The following is a 12,274-nucleotide window of genomic DNA, read 5'->3' as shown; positions in this document are numbered from 1 at the left end:
GGACTAACCAAGGATCAATGTGAAAACACCATACAGAATGAACTTTATACAATGCACTTTGACAAATACATATTGATCACAAGGTTCATATCACTGTACTGAGTGAAATAAATACAATAAGCAAGAAACAGTCCATTTAATCAGGGAACTAGCAGCCTAGGATTAGACTGGTATATAATTAACCCTAATGCTTGTTGAACTGTCAGAATAAATGCTGAAGCAATGAGCTTTAGCAATTTAAACTAAGCAGCTATGACTGTTGGCAAGAAATCATAAAAGATTTCATTAAAAAGGTGGTGTCTGAGCTTCAGTTTAAGTGGGGAAGTGTGATTTCAATGGGTGACTGGGGTTGTGGAGGCATTCCAAGAAAGATATTAGCATAAGTAATCTTTAGAGGCAGGAAAAATTTTGGCTGCTTTTAAAAACAGTGAACACTATAATTTAACAGACTTTGGAGTGACTCAATCAGGACAGTAGGGGTCTTGAAAATTAATACTGTATTTCCAGTTTAGAATCACTGAAAAAGTTCTTGACGGTATATCACAGGTCTATAGAACATATATCATTACATTATTAATATATATTACTCCCGTATATCATATCATTATGTTATTAATATGTCAAGGTGGCATATATTATATAAATATGTGCTATATATCAGAAAATATGAAAAATAATCAATATGACTAGAACTTTGCTTAACAGGTTAAATCTTGAATAACTGTTTAACAGTAGGGATAGGAGACAACATGAAAACCTATTGTAATATCCCTCGAGAGTATGAGGAAGTATCTGAACAGTGATGATGTTAACATATATGGAAAATGAGAGTAAGCTGCATATGGGATAGATTGTGGACACAGAAAAGTATGGACTGGAACCACACGAACACAGATAGTTAAGACAAATTAAAAAATAAACACGTTTTCAAGTGAGGGAGAATAGTACATTAGGAGAAACAACCTCTCTGTGCTCAGCTCATTTGACAATAATAACATCTAATATCAAACTCATACACACACACACAATGCCTAGAGCCTTAAAGCACTCAGTAATTATTAACTATTGTTAAACTAAGTAATCATTTGCGTGCTCTAGTATTGAAAATGTCATGTTTCTAAAGTATCTTTATTGTTTTATTCGCTTATAAGTATAATGAAAATTAATAAAAATACATTAGCATCATATATAACATGTGCTTATAAAACCAGTAACAACAAAAATTAAGAATTTGGTATTTACATCAAAAACTATTTTTCTAGTCCCATAATGTAATATATTATTATTATTTGTATTTGCACAAAATTGAGATCATTCTTGCAACTGCCTTCTTTTCCTATAGTAGAAAATTCTTGATCTTTTTCCAGAAGAGAATGTAATAAAACTATTTATTTATTGCATTAATGTACCATGGAGAATCTAAGGATAAACTTGGAAAAACTAGGTGGAGATTTAGGCCCACTGGCACTTATGGTGCCTTTGTGTAAGGTGAAAAAAATATTCCCTATACAAGGTTACAACTACTCAGGTGCTTGTCTTGGTTGGATTAAAGTCACCCCACTCTGTTCTCTGCTGGACACCTGTGGCAGACAGCAATCTAATCAACTATTAGCAACCCCCTGTGGAGATGCCAAACCAACGTTTAATATCTTGTGGAATTCAACAGAACATAAACTTCAATCTATGGAGTTTGGTTTCTTTTCTAAAAACATGATGACTGGAGCCTGGGGTGGATGAGAAGTAGATGGGATCTCCATGGGAGAAATTATATAAAGAAAATATATTAGAGGGTGATAACTCTAAAATCATCTGTGAAAATGAGAGGAGACAGAGACAGGTATATAAGACAAAGAGACCTGAGACAGAAAGAGAATAATGGCAAACAGATGATACCATTCTTAATGTCATCTTTAAAAATGCTATATATTCATACATATAAACATATATTTTTATCATATGTCAGTGATACCTGTTGGGGTAGCATTTAATAAAGTTAAAAACTAAGCCCCACTCCTTGATCAGCAGGCAGGTTTGCAAGGCTTTAAAAGATAATGAAAGTGATAAGGTTGCCAGGGAAACCAGGCCATCAGAGGGACCACCTTGACCAGAAAAACTAACTCAAGCTCCAGGAATGCAGAATCGGGGCCACAACATACTCTGTGTCAAAGGTCAGTGCCAAGGACCAGACGTCCCAGCAGATAAATGGTGTAAAGTGGCACCCCAAGTTAGAAAGCCCACAAAAACACAGTATAAAAGAGAGCCTCAAATTCTTCATCTCGTGAATTCTTTTACCCCATGAGCCTCCAGCCTCATCACAATATTAGACCAGCACAATACCTTTTATATAGAGGTATCACTTAAAGTCTGCACCCAGTTCTTTGACTTCTACTTTCTGAACAGAATCAACGAAGATAAAATATACAATGAATAAATAAACAGTTGATATTGTTTTCTTGAACACAGCAGATATGAGGACACCCACTGTAAAGATAATTTACCTATTCTCCTCATAGACAAACTGGGTTCTTCTGGTTATTACCTATTATCACAGAGGTTCTTTTCTTTTATGATGACTGAGAGATAGTAATCTCTCATTTCCTTTTAATTTTTTCAAAACATCCAGTTTGCTAAACTGCTCTGTTCACCAAGAAAACCCTTTCTTTATTTTTTTAAACAGCTTGCCACCATTTATGCTTAAACACTGCTAGCCTTTAAATCACACAGAATTTCTTCATCCTATAGTTAAGTCTATTATTTCTAAAGTTTAAATTAACTCAGCATATATAAGCTCACTAAATTGGCTTAGCTTACTTTAAAGAACAGAAGTGTTTTTACTAGGCAAGATTTTTAGCATGCTTTTAAAATGTGCATTTGTTATCTAAAGCAATATACAGATTCAATGCAATCCCATTCAAAATTCCAGTGGTATTGTTCATGGAAATAGAACAAGCAATAATACAATTTGTTTGGAATCAAAAAAGACCCCAAATAGCTAAAGCAATTCTAAGAAAGAAGAACGAAATGGAGATGCCAAGTTCTTTAACTTCAAACTGCACCACACAACTACAGTAATCAAAGCATGTGGTATTGGAATAAAAACAGACGTGCAGCTCAATGGAATAGAATTGAAGTCCAGATATCTGCACATATAAGGTCAGTTACTTTAAGTCAAAAGAAGTCAGAAGCATACACAGAGAAAGAAAAAGACTCTTCAATAAGAGTTGCTGGGAAATCTGCACAGCCCAACATAAGGAATGAGACCAGACCACTAGCTCACATTATACACAAAAATTGATACAAAGTGCATTAAAGACTTGAATGTAAGACCTGAAATCATAAAATACATAGAAGAAAACTGGTGATAAGTTCACTGATACCAGTCTTAGAAATGTCCATGGGAATTTAACTCCAATGGCCAAGGGAAACAAAAATAAAAATAAACACAAGGGACTCCATCAAATTTAAGTGCTTTTGTAGAGCAAAATAAACTATCATGAAAATGAAAAGGCAATCTACTGAATGGGAAAGGATATTCACAACTCACATAAAGTCACATAATTCAACAACAAAACAAATAACCTGATCAAAAAAAAAAAAAAGGCAGAGGATCTAAACAGATGCTTCTAAAAGAAAATATTTAGATGGACAACAAACACATGGAAAAAATGCTCATCATCACTTATTATTAGAAAAGTACAGTGAGATAATATCTCACGCCTCTGAGAATGGCTTATATAAAAAAGACAAGAAAAAACAATTTTGGCAATGTGTGGCGAAAAGGGAATCCTTGTACATTATCATTGGAAATATAAATTGTTGCACTCATTCTGGAAAACAGTATGGAGATTCTTAAAAGATCTTGAGCTATTGCACTTGGGGTATTTATCAAAACATAAAAACATCAATTCAAAGAATTTATGTACCTCTATGATTAATGCAGCATTATTTTAAACAGCCAGGAGTTAGAAACAACATAAATGTCCATGGATGAATGAATGGAAATAAAAGATGCTGTATACAATACACAATGGAATACTACCTAGCTATAAAAAATACGGAATTTTTTTTTCATTTATGATAACACAATGAGCAAACAAAAATGATACAAAACAAAACTTTAGATTATAGGGACATAAGGAAAAAATAGGGAGGATGGGAAAATTGGTAAAAGAATCAACTATATGGTGATAGATGGAAACTGAAATTTTTGGTGGAGATCATAAGTAGTATCTAGGGATGTTGATTTATAATGCTGTATCTCTAAAATTTAGTGTTTTAAACCATTACTTTAATAAAAATCATTTAAGAAAGAAAATGTGCATTTGTTTGTGTAATGTGAACATAAATAATCCTTGATAGGACTTACAGTTAATTAACTAATGTCATTATCTTCCTACTTCTTTAATTATTCAAGTAAGAGGATTTTGCTGTATAGTTTTAACGTATCCACTCTTAATATTGCTAATATTACATTATTGGAACAAATTGAGAGAGAGAGAGGAAGCTATTTTAGTGGGCTGTACATGTATCATTTGATATATATTTAACATACATAATGTTTATATATACCTTTATATATAATACAGATATAACCTGGTCTAATGACTGATCTTCATTTTTACATTAATAACCAAGAAAAGCAAAATCTTCTAAGAAAAGACAAATTTTTAAATCTCAGTGTTGATTATAAAATACTTTCTTAGATTCATGAATGAGAGCAAGAGAAGTAGATTCAAGGATGCAACATGGACAATGCTTTTAGAGGACAGGAATATTTAAGACCCAAGGAGAAATCTATTTTTATCTTCAAGTAGTTAATTTGTAACATTCTGTAAGTGTCACAGCTATTTGACACATTTTATCATCTTGCAGTTGTGTTTTACTTCTCCAAAGCACTGGCTTTCTGAGGGGTGCCTTTCTAGACCTCCATCCCACTGGCTCATATCACTAGCTCCTAATAATTTTCCTTTGGTCTCTCAGTGACAGATTTGAACCACCAGAAATCAGAAAACATGACTCTGGCAACTAATTTCAACAGGTCTTGTTGAGTATATACAAAGAATGTGATTTATTTTCTGTGACAGTTTCAATAAAGGTGACATGAAAGACAAAGGATATATAAAGTTAGCGATATTGCACCTCAAAAGAGGAGAAAGTTTGGTATGTTACCTCCTGATTAGCAGCAGCTAGTTCTTCTTCCAGTGCAGAGACTCTTTCTAAAGAAACCCTCAGTCGCTCCCTTACCTAGAAAAAAAACCAAAATATGTGCAGTAATGTACATCTCATACAGTTTAATCTCTGCTGAAGTCATTGTTAACAATATCACAGACAATCACATTTGGCAAAGTATTGAAAATATTTATACTCCTGTGTATATTAAAATATTTATACTCACCCTTCAATAAAATTAGAATAGTACTTGCAACTTCAAATTATATTATCAACAAAGCTCGAATATAAAACTGTCATCACAAAAAATACAAAATGATTTTGACTATATATTGAATTACTGTGATAAATGTAAAAATTGATACTGCAATTATCAATGTATTTTGACACATAATGTATACATTCATACTCATTCACATTTATATTAAGTCTACTCTTTGATTCTTGGGTAGGGATCAGAAGAATGAAATATATTGGCTTCATCTTGCACTAATCATTTTTATACTTAGTAAAGAAAAAACAGGGAGGTTCTACAGGTGTAACCTATTTAGAGTATGAAGAATCTTAATACCTAACTTTGTCTGCAGAACTGGAATGCCATTGATAGTGAAAAAATAGTATCTCTGACAAATCTTTTAGCTTTTTGTTCTGCCTGAGCATAGCACTAGAAGAATGCTGATAATAACCTTTTTTTTTCCTGTTGAATTTGGTATTATTGTGAAGCTTTTTAGACATACTGGATATGTCATGAAAAATGTATTTTATTTTTTTAATTTAAGAGCATAATCCATAATGTTGGCCCTATACTTAAATTTTCTGAAATTTTCCAATTTATTCAGTTGGTCTTTAAGTATATTGATTTAGAGCATAATATAATCCCTCAAATAAATTTATGTGCTTCTAGAATTCTGATTTCTAACTTCATCTATGAGATTTTTTTTTATAATGATATAAAAACATTTAATGGGCCTCCCCGGTGGTGCAGTGGTCGAGCACTGGGCTGCAAAGCTACCGCAGCCTCTGCAGTGCTGGTTCAATCCCCTGCCACTGCATGAGGGTCCCACATGGCCCACAGACCACTCCTGTCGCACTCGCTGCTCCCCTCAGCAGTGTATTTCCTCAGTCTGCCTGTTCTGCTCCCCATTCTGGCTCTGGTGAATTCTCTCACCTTCCCACGCTTCTGACTGTACCCAGTGCTTGTATAAATAAATAAATAAATATTTTTTTTAAAAAAAAAATTAACTAGGTTTTTTGTTTTAAAAGATGTTTTAAGGGCCTCCCCAGTGGTGCAGCAGTTGAGAGTTGGGTTGCGAAGCTGCCTGCAGCCTCTGCAGCACCAGTTCAATCCCCGGCCACTGGGCAAGGGTCCCACATGGCACGCAGACCTCTCATGCTGCATGCTGCTCCCCTCAGTAGTGTACTTCGGTCCTTCTGTCTGTTCTGCTCCCCGCTCTGGCTCTAGTGAATTCTCTCACCCTCCCGCGCTTCTGACTGTACCCAGTGCTTGTATAAATAAATAAATAAATCTTTAAAAAAATAAAAAAAATAAAAGATGTTTTAAGGCCATGGAAAAGTTATTTTTGAGGATTAAAGTAAGTCCCTAAAAATGTGTTGTACGGTAAAGAGGAACTTTGATGGAAAAAGCTTACATTCAAATTGAAATTAATGGGTTTTGTTTTGGAATTATCAATTGTCTGACAGGAATCACTGTGAGGAAATCTCCTTGGACCATAAGTTCAAATCCAGTTTTGGTACTGTGATATGAGATCATGGAAATATACTGGGAAAGTAAATACATCTAGTATGTTTTCTTGTTACATTTCACATGAAATTCCAAGATTTAAAAAAAAAATGTAGTCAATGATGTGTAAGTGATTACAAGATACATGTGTATTTCTCAACCAGTCCACTCTACATATTGGAGAGTGATGTCAAAATTATTGTTGATCGTAGGAAACTGTGAAAATTTTACCTTCTGAGGATAAGTAAATATGGACATAATAATGCAGTCAGCAACTCATTGTGATTTGTCTACTTCTATGCATGCTCAATCTTTTATATTTTATTTAGCTCTTCATGTATTCTCAGCCCTCTTTGATAATGCTACTAGTTTCATGCCCTCAACACATGATTAGGCTCAGTTTTCTTCTGATCTTCTATATCTACTTATCATAATATCCATAAACAAATTAGAATATTGAAATTATTTGTTTATATATATATCTGTTTCCTCTCTCTACAAGAGACTGTAAGCTATCCTTTGTTTGGGAACTTGTCTATGAGGGCTCTAATGCACATATTAATGCCTTGATAACTCAATAAATGAAACACTATTTACAACAAACATGAGGATTACCATATACATATATGTGTATATATGTGCATATATATGTATATGCATGCATATGTGTGTGTATATATATATGTATCTTTACTTAGCTTGAAAGTATTGTCAAATACTGAAATTTACTCATATCATTGATGATATTCGTTAATGTTCACTGAGCACTCGCCAGATGCTAAGCACTGGCAAAGAACTTTGCATGTCAGATTTTATGATAATGCTATGAGGTCAGTACTAATATTCTCTTCATTCAAAACAAGAAGAAGCATATGCCTAAAGTTAAACTACTTGTCCAGGTCTGTCCAATTCTTTTAGGCTGTTCATCATTATTCAGTTGATAAATCAGTTCAATTGCCCCTATCACCAATGTCAAGAGATGTCTGGTGAGTTAATAAATTCTTTTTTTTTTAAAGTTTTTAAAATTTGCTTATGCATAGAAGAACTGGGGTATAGGCCAGAAGTGCAGGGGGTGAGAGGATTCACCAGAGACAGAGTGGGGAGCAGAACAGGCGAATCTACTGGAAAACACTGCTGAGGGGAGCAGCAGGCGAGACAGGAGAGGTCTGCTGCGTCATGTGGGTTAGTTCCCTGGCCGGGATTCGAACTCAGGCGCAGTGGCTGGTGATACTTGATAGCACTGAGACTACAACCCCTGTGCCACCAGGGAGGGAGGTCATATAGTTAATAATTTCTATTATAGCTCCTAGGATCATAGTATAAAATACCTCATTTAGTTAAATGTACTCACATCCATCAGGTTATTTGTCTTAAATACTGTTAACTTTTTTTTATTCATTAACTGGTAAGTCATAAGGAAATGTCTAATTTATTTTTATTTGCTAAATATCTGCCAAGAAATCTGACATATAATTGATATTCAGTAAATACAAAGGCTCGCAAATTCTTAACAATGCACTTTTGCAATAAGAATATAAAATGAAACTAAATATTAAATACTGTAATGATTATCTGATATTTGATATTAAATTTATCAAGACATGTAAAGTATCTATTTCTGTTTTATTCAAAAATATTCATAAACTAGTTGCTCCTCGTGGCTGAAATAAAAAATAAGATACAATTTCTTTCTTTCTTTTTTTATTTTTGTGGGACCCTTGCAGGCAGCCGGGAAATGAACCGGTGCTGCAGAGGCTGTGAGCAGCCTCGCAGCCCAGCGCTCAACCGCTGCGCCACCAGGGGAGGCCCACAATTTCTTCTTAATAGTCTAGAAGAGAGGATTACAATATCATTATGCACACAATTCACATAGTCCTCTAAGAACAGTTGCAAGACCAATGATAAAATATATATACATGTAAATATTGAATAGAGCAAAAATGTTGGTGTGTTTAAAACCTAGATATAACTGAGTAACAATCCCTACTTGGATTTTATTGCTCAGAATTTGTCAGATACTTTACAACAAAATGCTGCAATTCCTACTCTACAAAACCCTAAAGCTTTCTTAATTTTAAAAAGTTCATTTTTTGAAATGTCACAAAATTGAAATCGTAACATAAGCCTAACTAATCTCCAAAGGACATTGTCATCACATTGACTGATTTATGTCAATAGAAATTATTTTAGTAACAGTTAAGAGAAACAGTTACTTTTTATAAACCTAAAGCAGGTTTTTCTACTAATACCTCACACTGTTACCTGCAGGACTCTTAACAAAGTGTATTCAGCACTAAGATATTAGTGACCTAAAAAAAAAAATAAGCTTCTCAAATATTAATCTCTAATGGTTAAGGACATCCAAAGTACACATCAAGGTATGTTTATTTGTCAATTAGTATTCTCCTATGTTGACATATATTGAAATGCATAGATATTCATTTCAGATGTGGTGGGAGGAGAGAGAATTATGGGGGTGGACACAGAGAGGAGAGAGCAAGAGAAAGGGTGAGGGACAGGGAGAGAGAGGCTGAATGACAATACTAACTTTCATAGGACCACCTAGATTTAGACCATAATGTACCAGAAGTATTGACAAGCCATATATTCATTGATATTAAATGAACTTGTTTATGAATAGGACCAATATAAATAATACTCCAGCTGTATTTTTAAATGGTTTCTTATAATTCGAATGTTTGGTCCTCTGAACTGACTTAACTTCAGAATTCAGGTGAGATGGGCCTCCCTGGTGGCGCAAGGGGTTAAGCACAGTATTGTGAAGTAATCCGCAGCCTCTGCAGCATGAGTTTGATCCCTGGCTGGACAAGGAGCCACCCACATGGTGCAGCAGACCTCTCCTGTCTTGCCCGCTGCTCCCCTCAACAGTGTATTTCATTAAATGTGCCTGTTCTGCTCCCCACTCTGTCTTTGGTGAATCCTCTTACCCCCCCATACCTCTGGCCTATACCCCAGTTCTATGCATAAATAAATAAATCTTTTAAAAAAAAGAATTCAGGTGGGTTATGGAGAATGATAAGGGAGTTGATGCTGATGACGAAAGTATAGTAAAGCTTGAATCTTTTGTCAGTATTATTTCTTTTATTCAGTACCGAAAGTTTATTTTATTTATAAAAAAATTTAGTTTATTGAGATCTAATTGACATACATTTTAATCACCCTTTCAGAATGCCATACCTTTTCATCCAAGGCCTTGTGGTGCTCGAATAAAGATTTCAGTGCCTTGAGAACCTCAACTTCACTGGAGACTCCTGAGGGGGACTGGGCTTGCCGTTTGACCACCGTCATTCTTAGTGACCTTTCATGTCTTGACACAAGGCACTCCAAATGCTCCAGTAACAGCTGTTGGGTTTAACAGAAAACACAATGATTTTATGACTACATGTCACTAATACTTATAAATGATTTCCACTTTGAATAGTCACAGGTTTACACAGTACATAATAATAATTGTCAGATTATATGGCAAGTAGCATAATGAGGCACAAACCTGAGCCTAAACCAGGATTCATGAAATACCTGAAAAGCAAATTACATTTTATCATCTAACAAATTAATGAATTAATATTTTCATTAGACCTTATGCATCTTTCAGAAATTTTAATAATGGCTGGGCCTCCCTGGTGGCCGAAGGGTTAAGTCTCAGCACTATCAATACATTGATCCACCAGGGAGCTAACCCACATATGGTGCAGCAGAACTCTCCAGTCTCACTAACTGCTCCCCTTAGCAGTGTATTTCAGTAAATCCGCCTGCTCTGTTTCCCACTTTGTCTCTGGTGAATCCTTTCACCTTCCACACCTCTGGCCTACACCCCAGTTCTTCTACACAAAAATAAATAGATACAATCTTTAAAAAAATAGAAAGTTTAATAATTTTAGTATGATTTAATAGAAACAAACATGGATAATATGTGTGTTCTAAGGCAACAATTATTAAAGAACTCTGTACATTGTATGATGGTTTTATTGAGTATAGTTTTGAAAGTAAAACCTCATTTTATTTGTGCTTTTGTGAGTCTCTTAGATCTGAAAATTCAGAGCTTCCCAGCATTTGTCTGGGCTGTTGCATGGGGCAGCCCAGCAGCCAATAACATGTCGCAAAACAAAGAGTGAATTACACTGTGGACATCAGGTAGGTTGCCAGGAGAGAGGAGAAAGGAGGAACGTCAAGGGTTCATGAATATTCAGAAAAGACAAGATGATTGATCTGAAAGCTCAGCTCTACCATAAACAGTGCACCATGCTAATATACAAATGAAAAAGACTGTCATAAATAAATGCTTGAAAAGAGAAACACCAAACAAAGAGTGATGAAAAGAATCCACAAGGCCAGCAGCGGCTCCCTGCTGGACAGAATGGGACAATCCCCAGCTAAAAGACTTTTCAATCTCATTAAACAAATGTGAGAAGAAAAAGTGGGAAAATGGTAAGTCCTTCTACCAAGGTTCACTCTCAAGGAGAAAACAAAAGCATTAAACATTATTCGAACAGGAAAGGCAAAGAAGAAATCATAAAGAGGGTGGTTGCTAATGACTACTCTGTTGGAGGCTTTTTTTTAATTTAATTTAATTTTTTTCACATTTTATTTAAATTTTATTTTTTATATTCCCCATACAATTACAACCCCCTTATTTTGACATCAAGCCCTCCTTTCCCCACCCCCCACCCCCCATAGAGGGTCTCTGGTTCATAGTTGTTAGTTGATTTTGATTTTCACTTTCTTATAGTTACTCTTTTTCCTGGTCCCTTATTTAAGTTTTCTAGATTCCTGCTATGAGTGAGACCATCCGGTATTTTTCTTTTTCTTTCTGGCTTATTTCTCTGAGCATGATCCCTTCTAGCTCCATCCATGTTGCTGCAAATTGGATGTGTTTATCTTTTCTGAATGCTGAGTAATATTCCATGGTGTATATACATGTGGTGTATACCACATCTTCTTGATCCAGTCATCTATTTTGGGGCATTTGGGTTGTTTCCAAAGCTTAGCTATTGTAAATAGTGCTGCTATAAACTTATGGGTGCAGTTGCTCTTTGGAATTGATGTTACTGTGTCCTTTGGGTAAATACCTAGGAGTGGAATTGCTGGATCATATGGAAGCTCTATGTTTAGTAGGTCCAGGAATCTCCACACAGCTTCCATAGTGGTTGGAGCAGTTTGCACTCCCACCAACAGTGCAGGGGAGTTCCTTTTTCTCCACAACCTCACCAACATTTGTTGTTGCTATTTTTTTTTAATATGTGCCATTCTCACTGGTGTAAGATGGTATCTCACAAGCTCTTCCAAAAAATTGAGAAGGAAGGGATAATACCAAACACGTTCTATGAAGCCAACATTACACTA

General features: G+C 35.0%; 1 protein-coding gene across 5 annotated transcripts in view; it reads right to left on the bottom strand.

Annotated features, from left to right (window-relative positions):
* Positions 1–12,274, bottom strand: part of PPFIA2 (PTPRF interacting protein alpha 2) — a 359,412-nt gene that overhangs the window by 120,394 nt on the left and 226,744 nt on the right. For all 5 annotated transcript variants that reach the window (XM_054696184.1, XM_054696186.1, XM_054696183.1 and 2 more), the window contains exons 5-6: positions 10,109–10,273; positions 5,170–5,244 (exon numbers count right to left, since the gene is read on the bottom strand). In XM_054696184.1, coding sequence (XP_054552159.1) covers positions 5,170–5,244; positions 10,109–10,273 — 240 coding nt within the window. The remainder of the gene's footprint in view (positions 1–5,169; positions 5,245–10,108; positions 10,274–12,274) is intronic.

This window comes from Talpa occidentalis, unplaced genomic scaffold (assembly GCF_014898055.3).
Source record: "Talpa occidentalis isolate TD23 unplaced genomic scaffold, MPIMG_talOcc4v2.1 talOcc4.16, whole genome shotgun sequence".
Taxonomy (NCBI): domain Eukaryota; kingdom Metazoa; phylum Chordata; class Mammalia; order Eulipotyphla; family Talpidae; genus Talpa; species Talpa occidentalis.
This window is presented reverse-complemented; position numbering and strand designations above follow the sequence as displayed.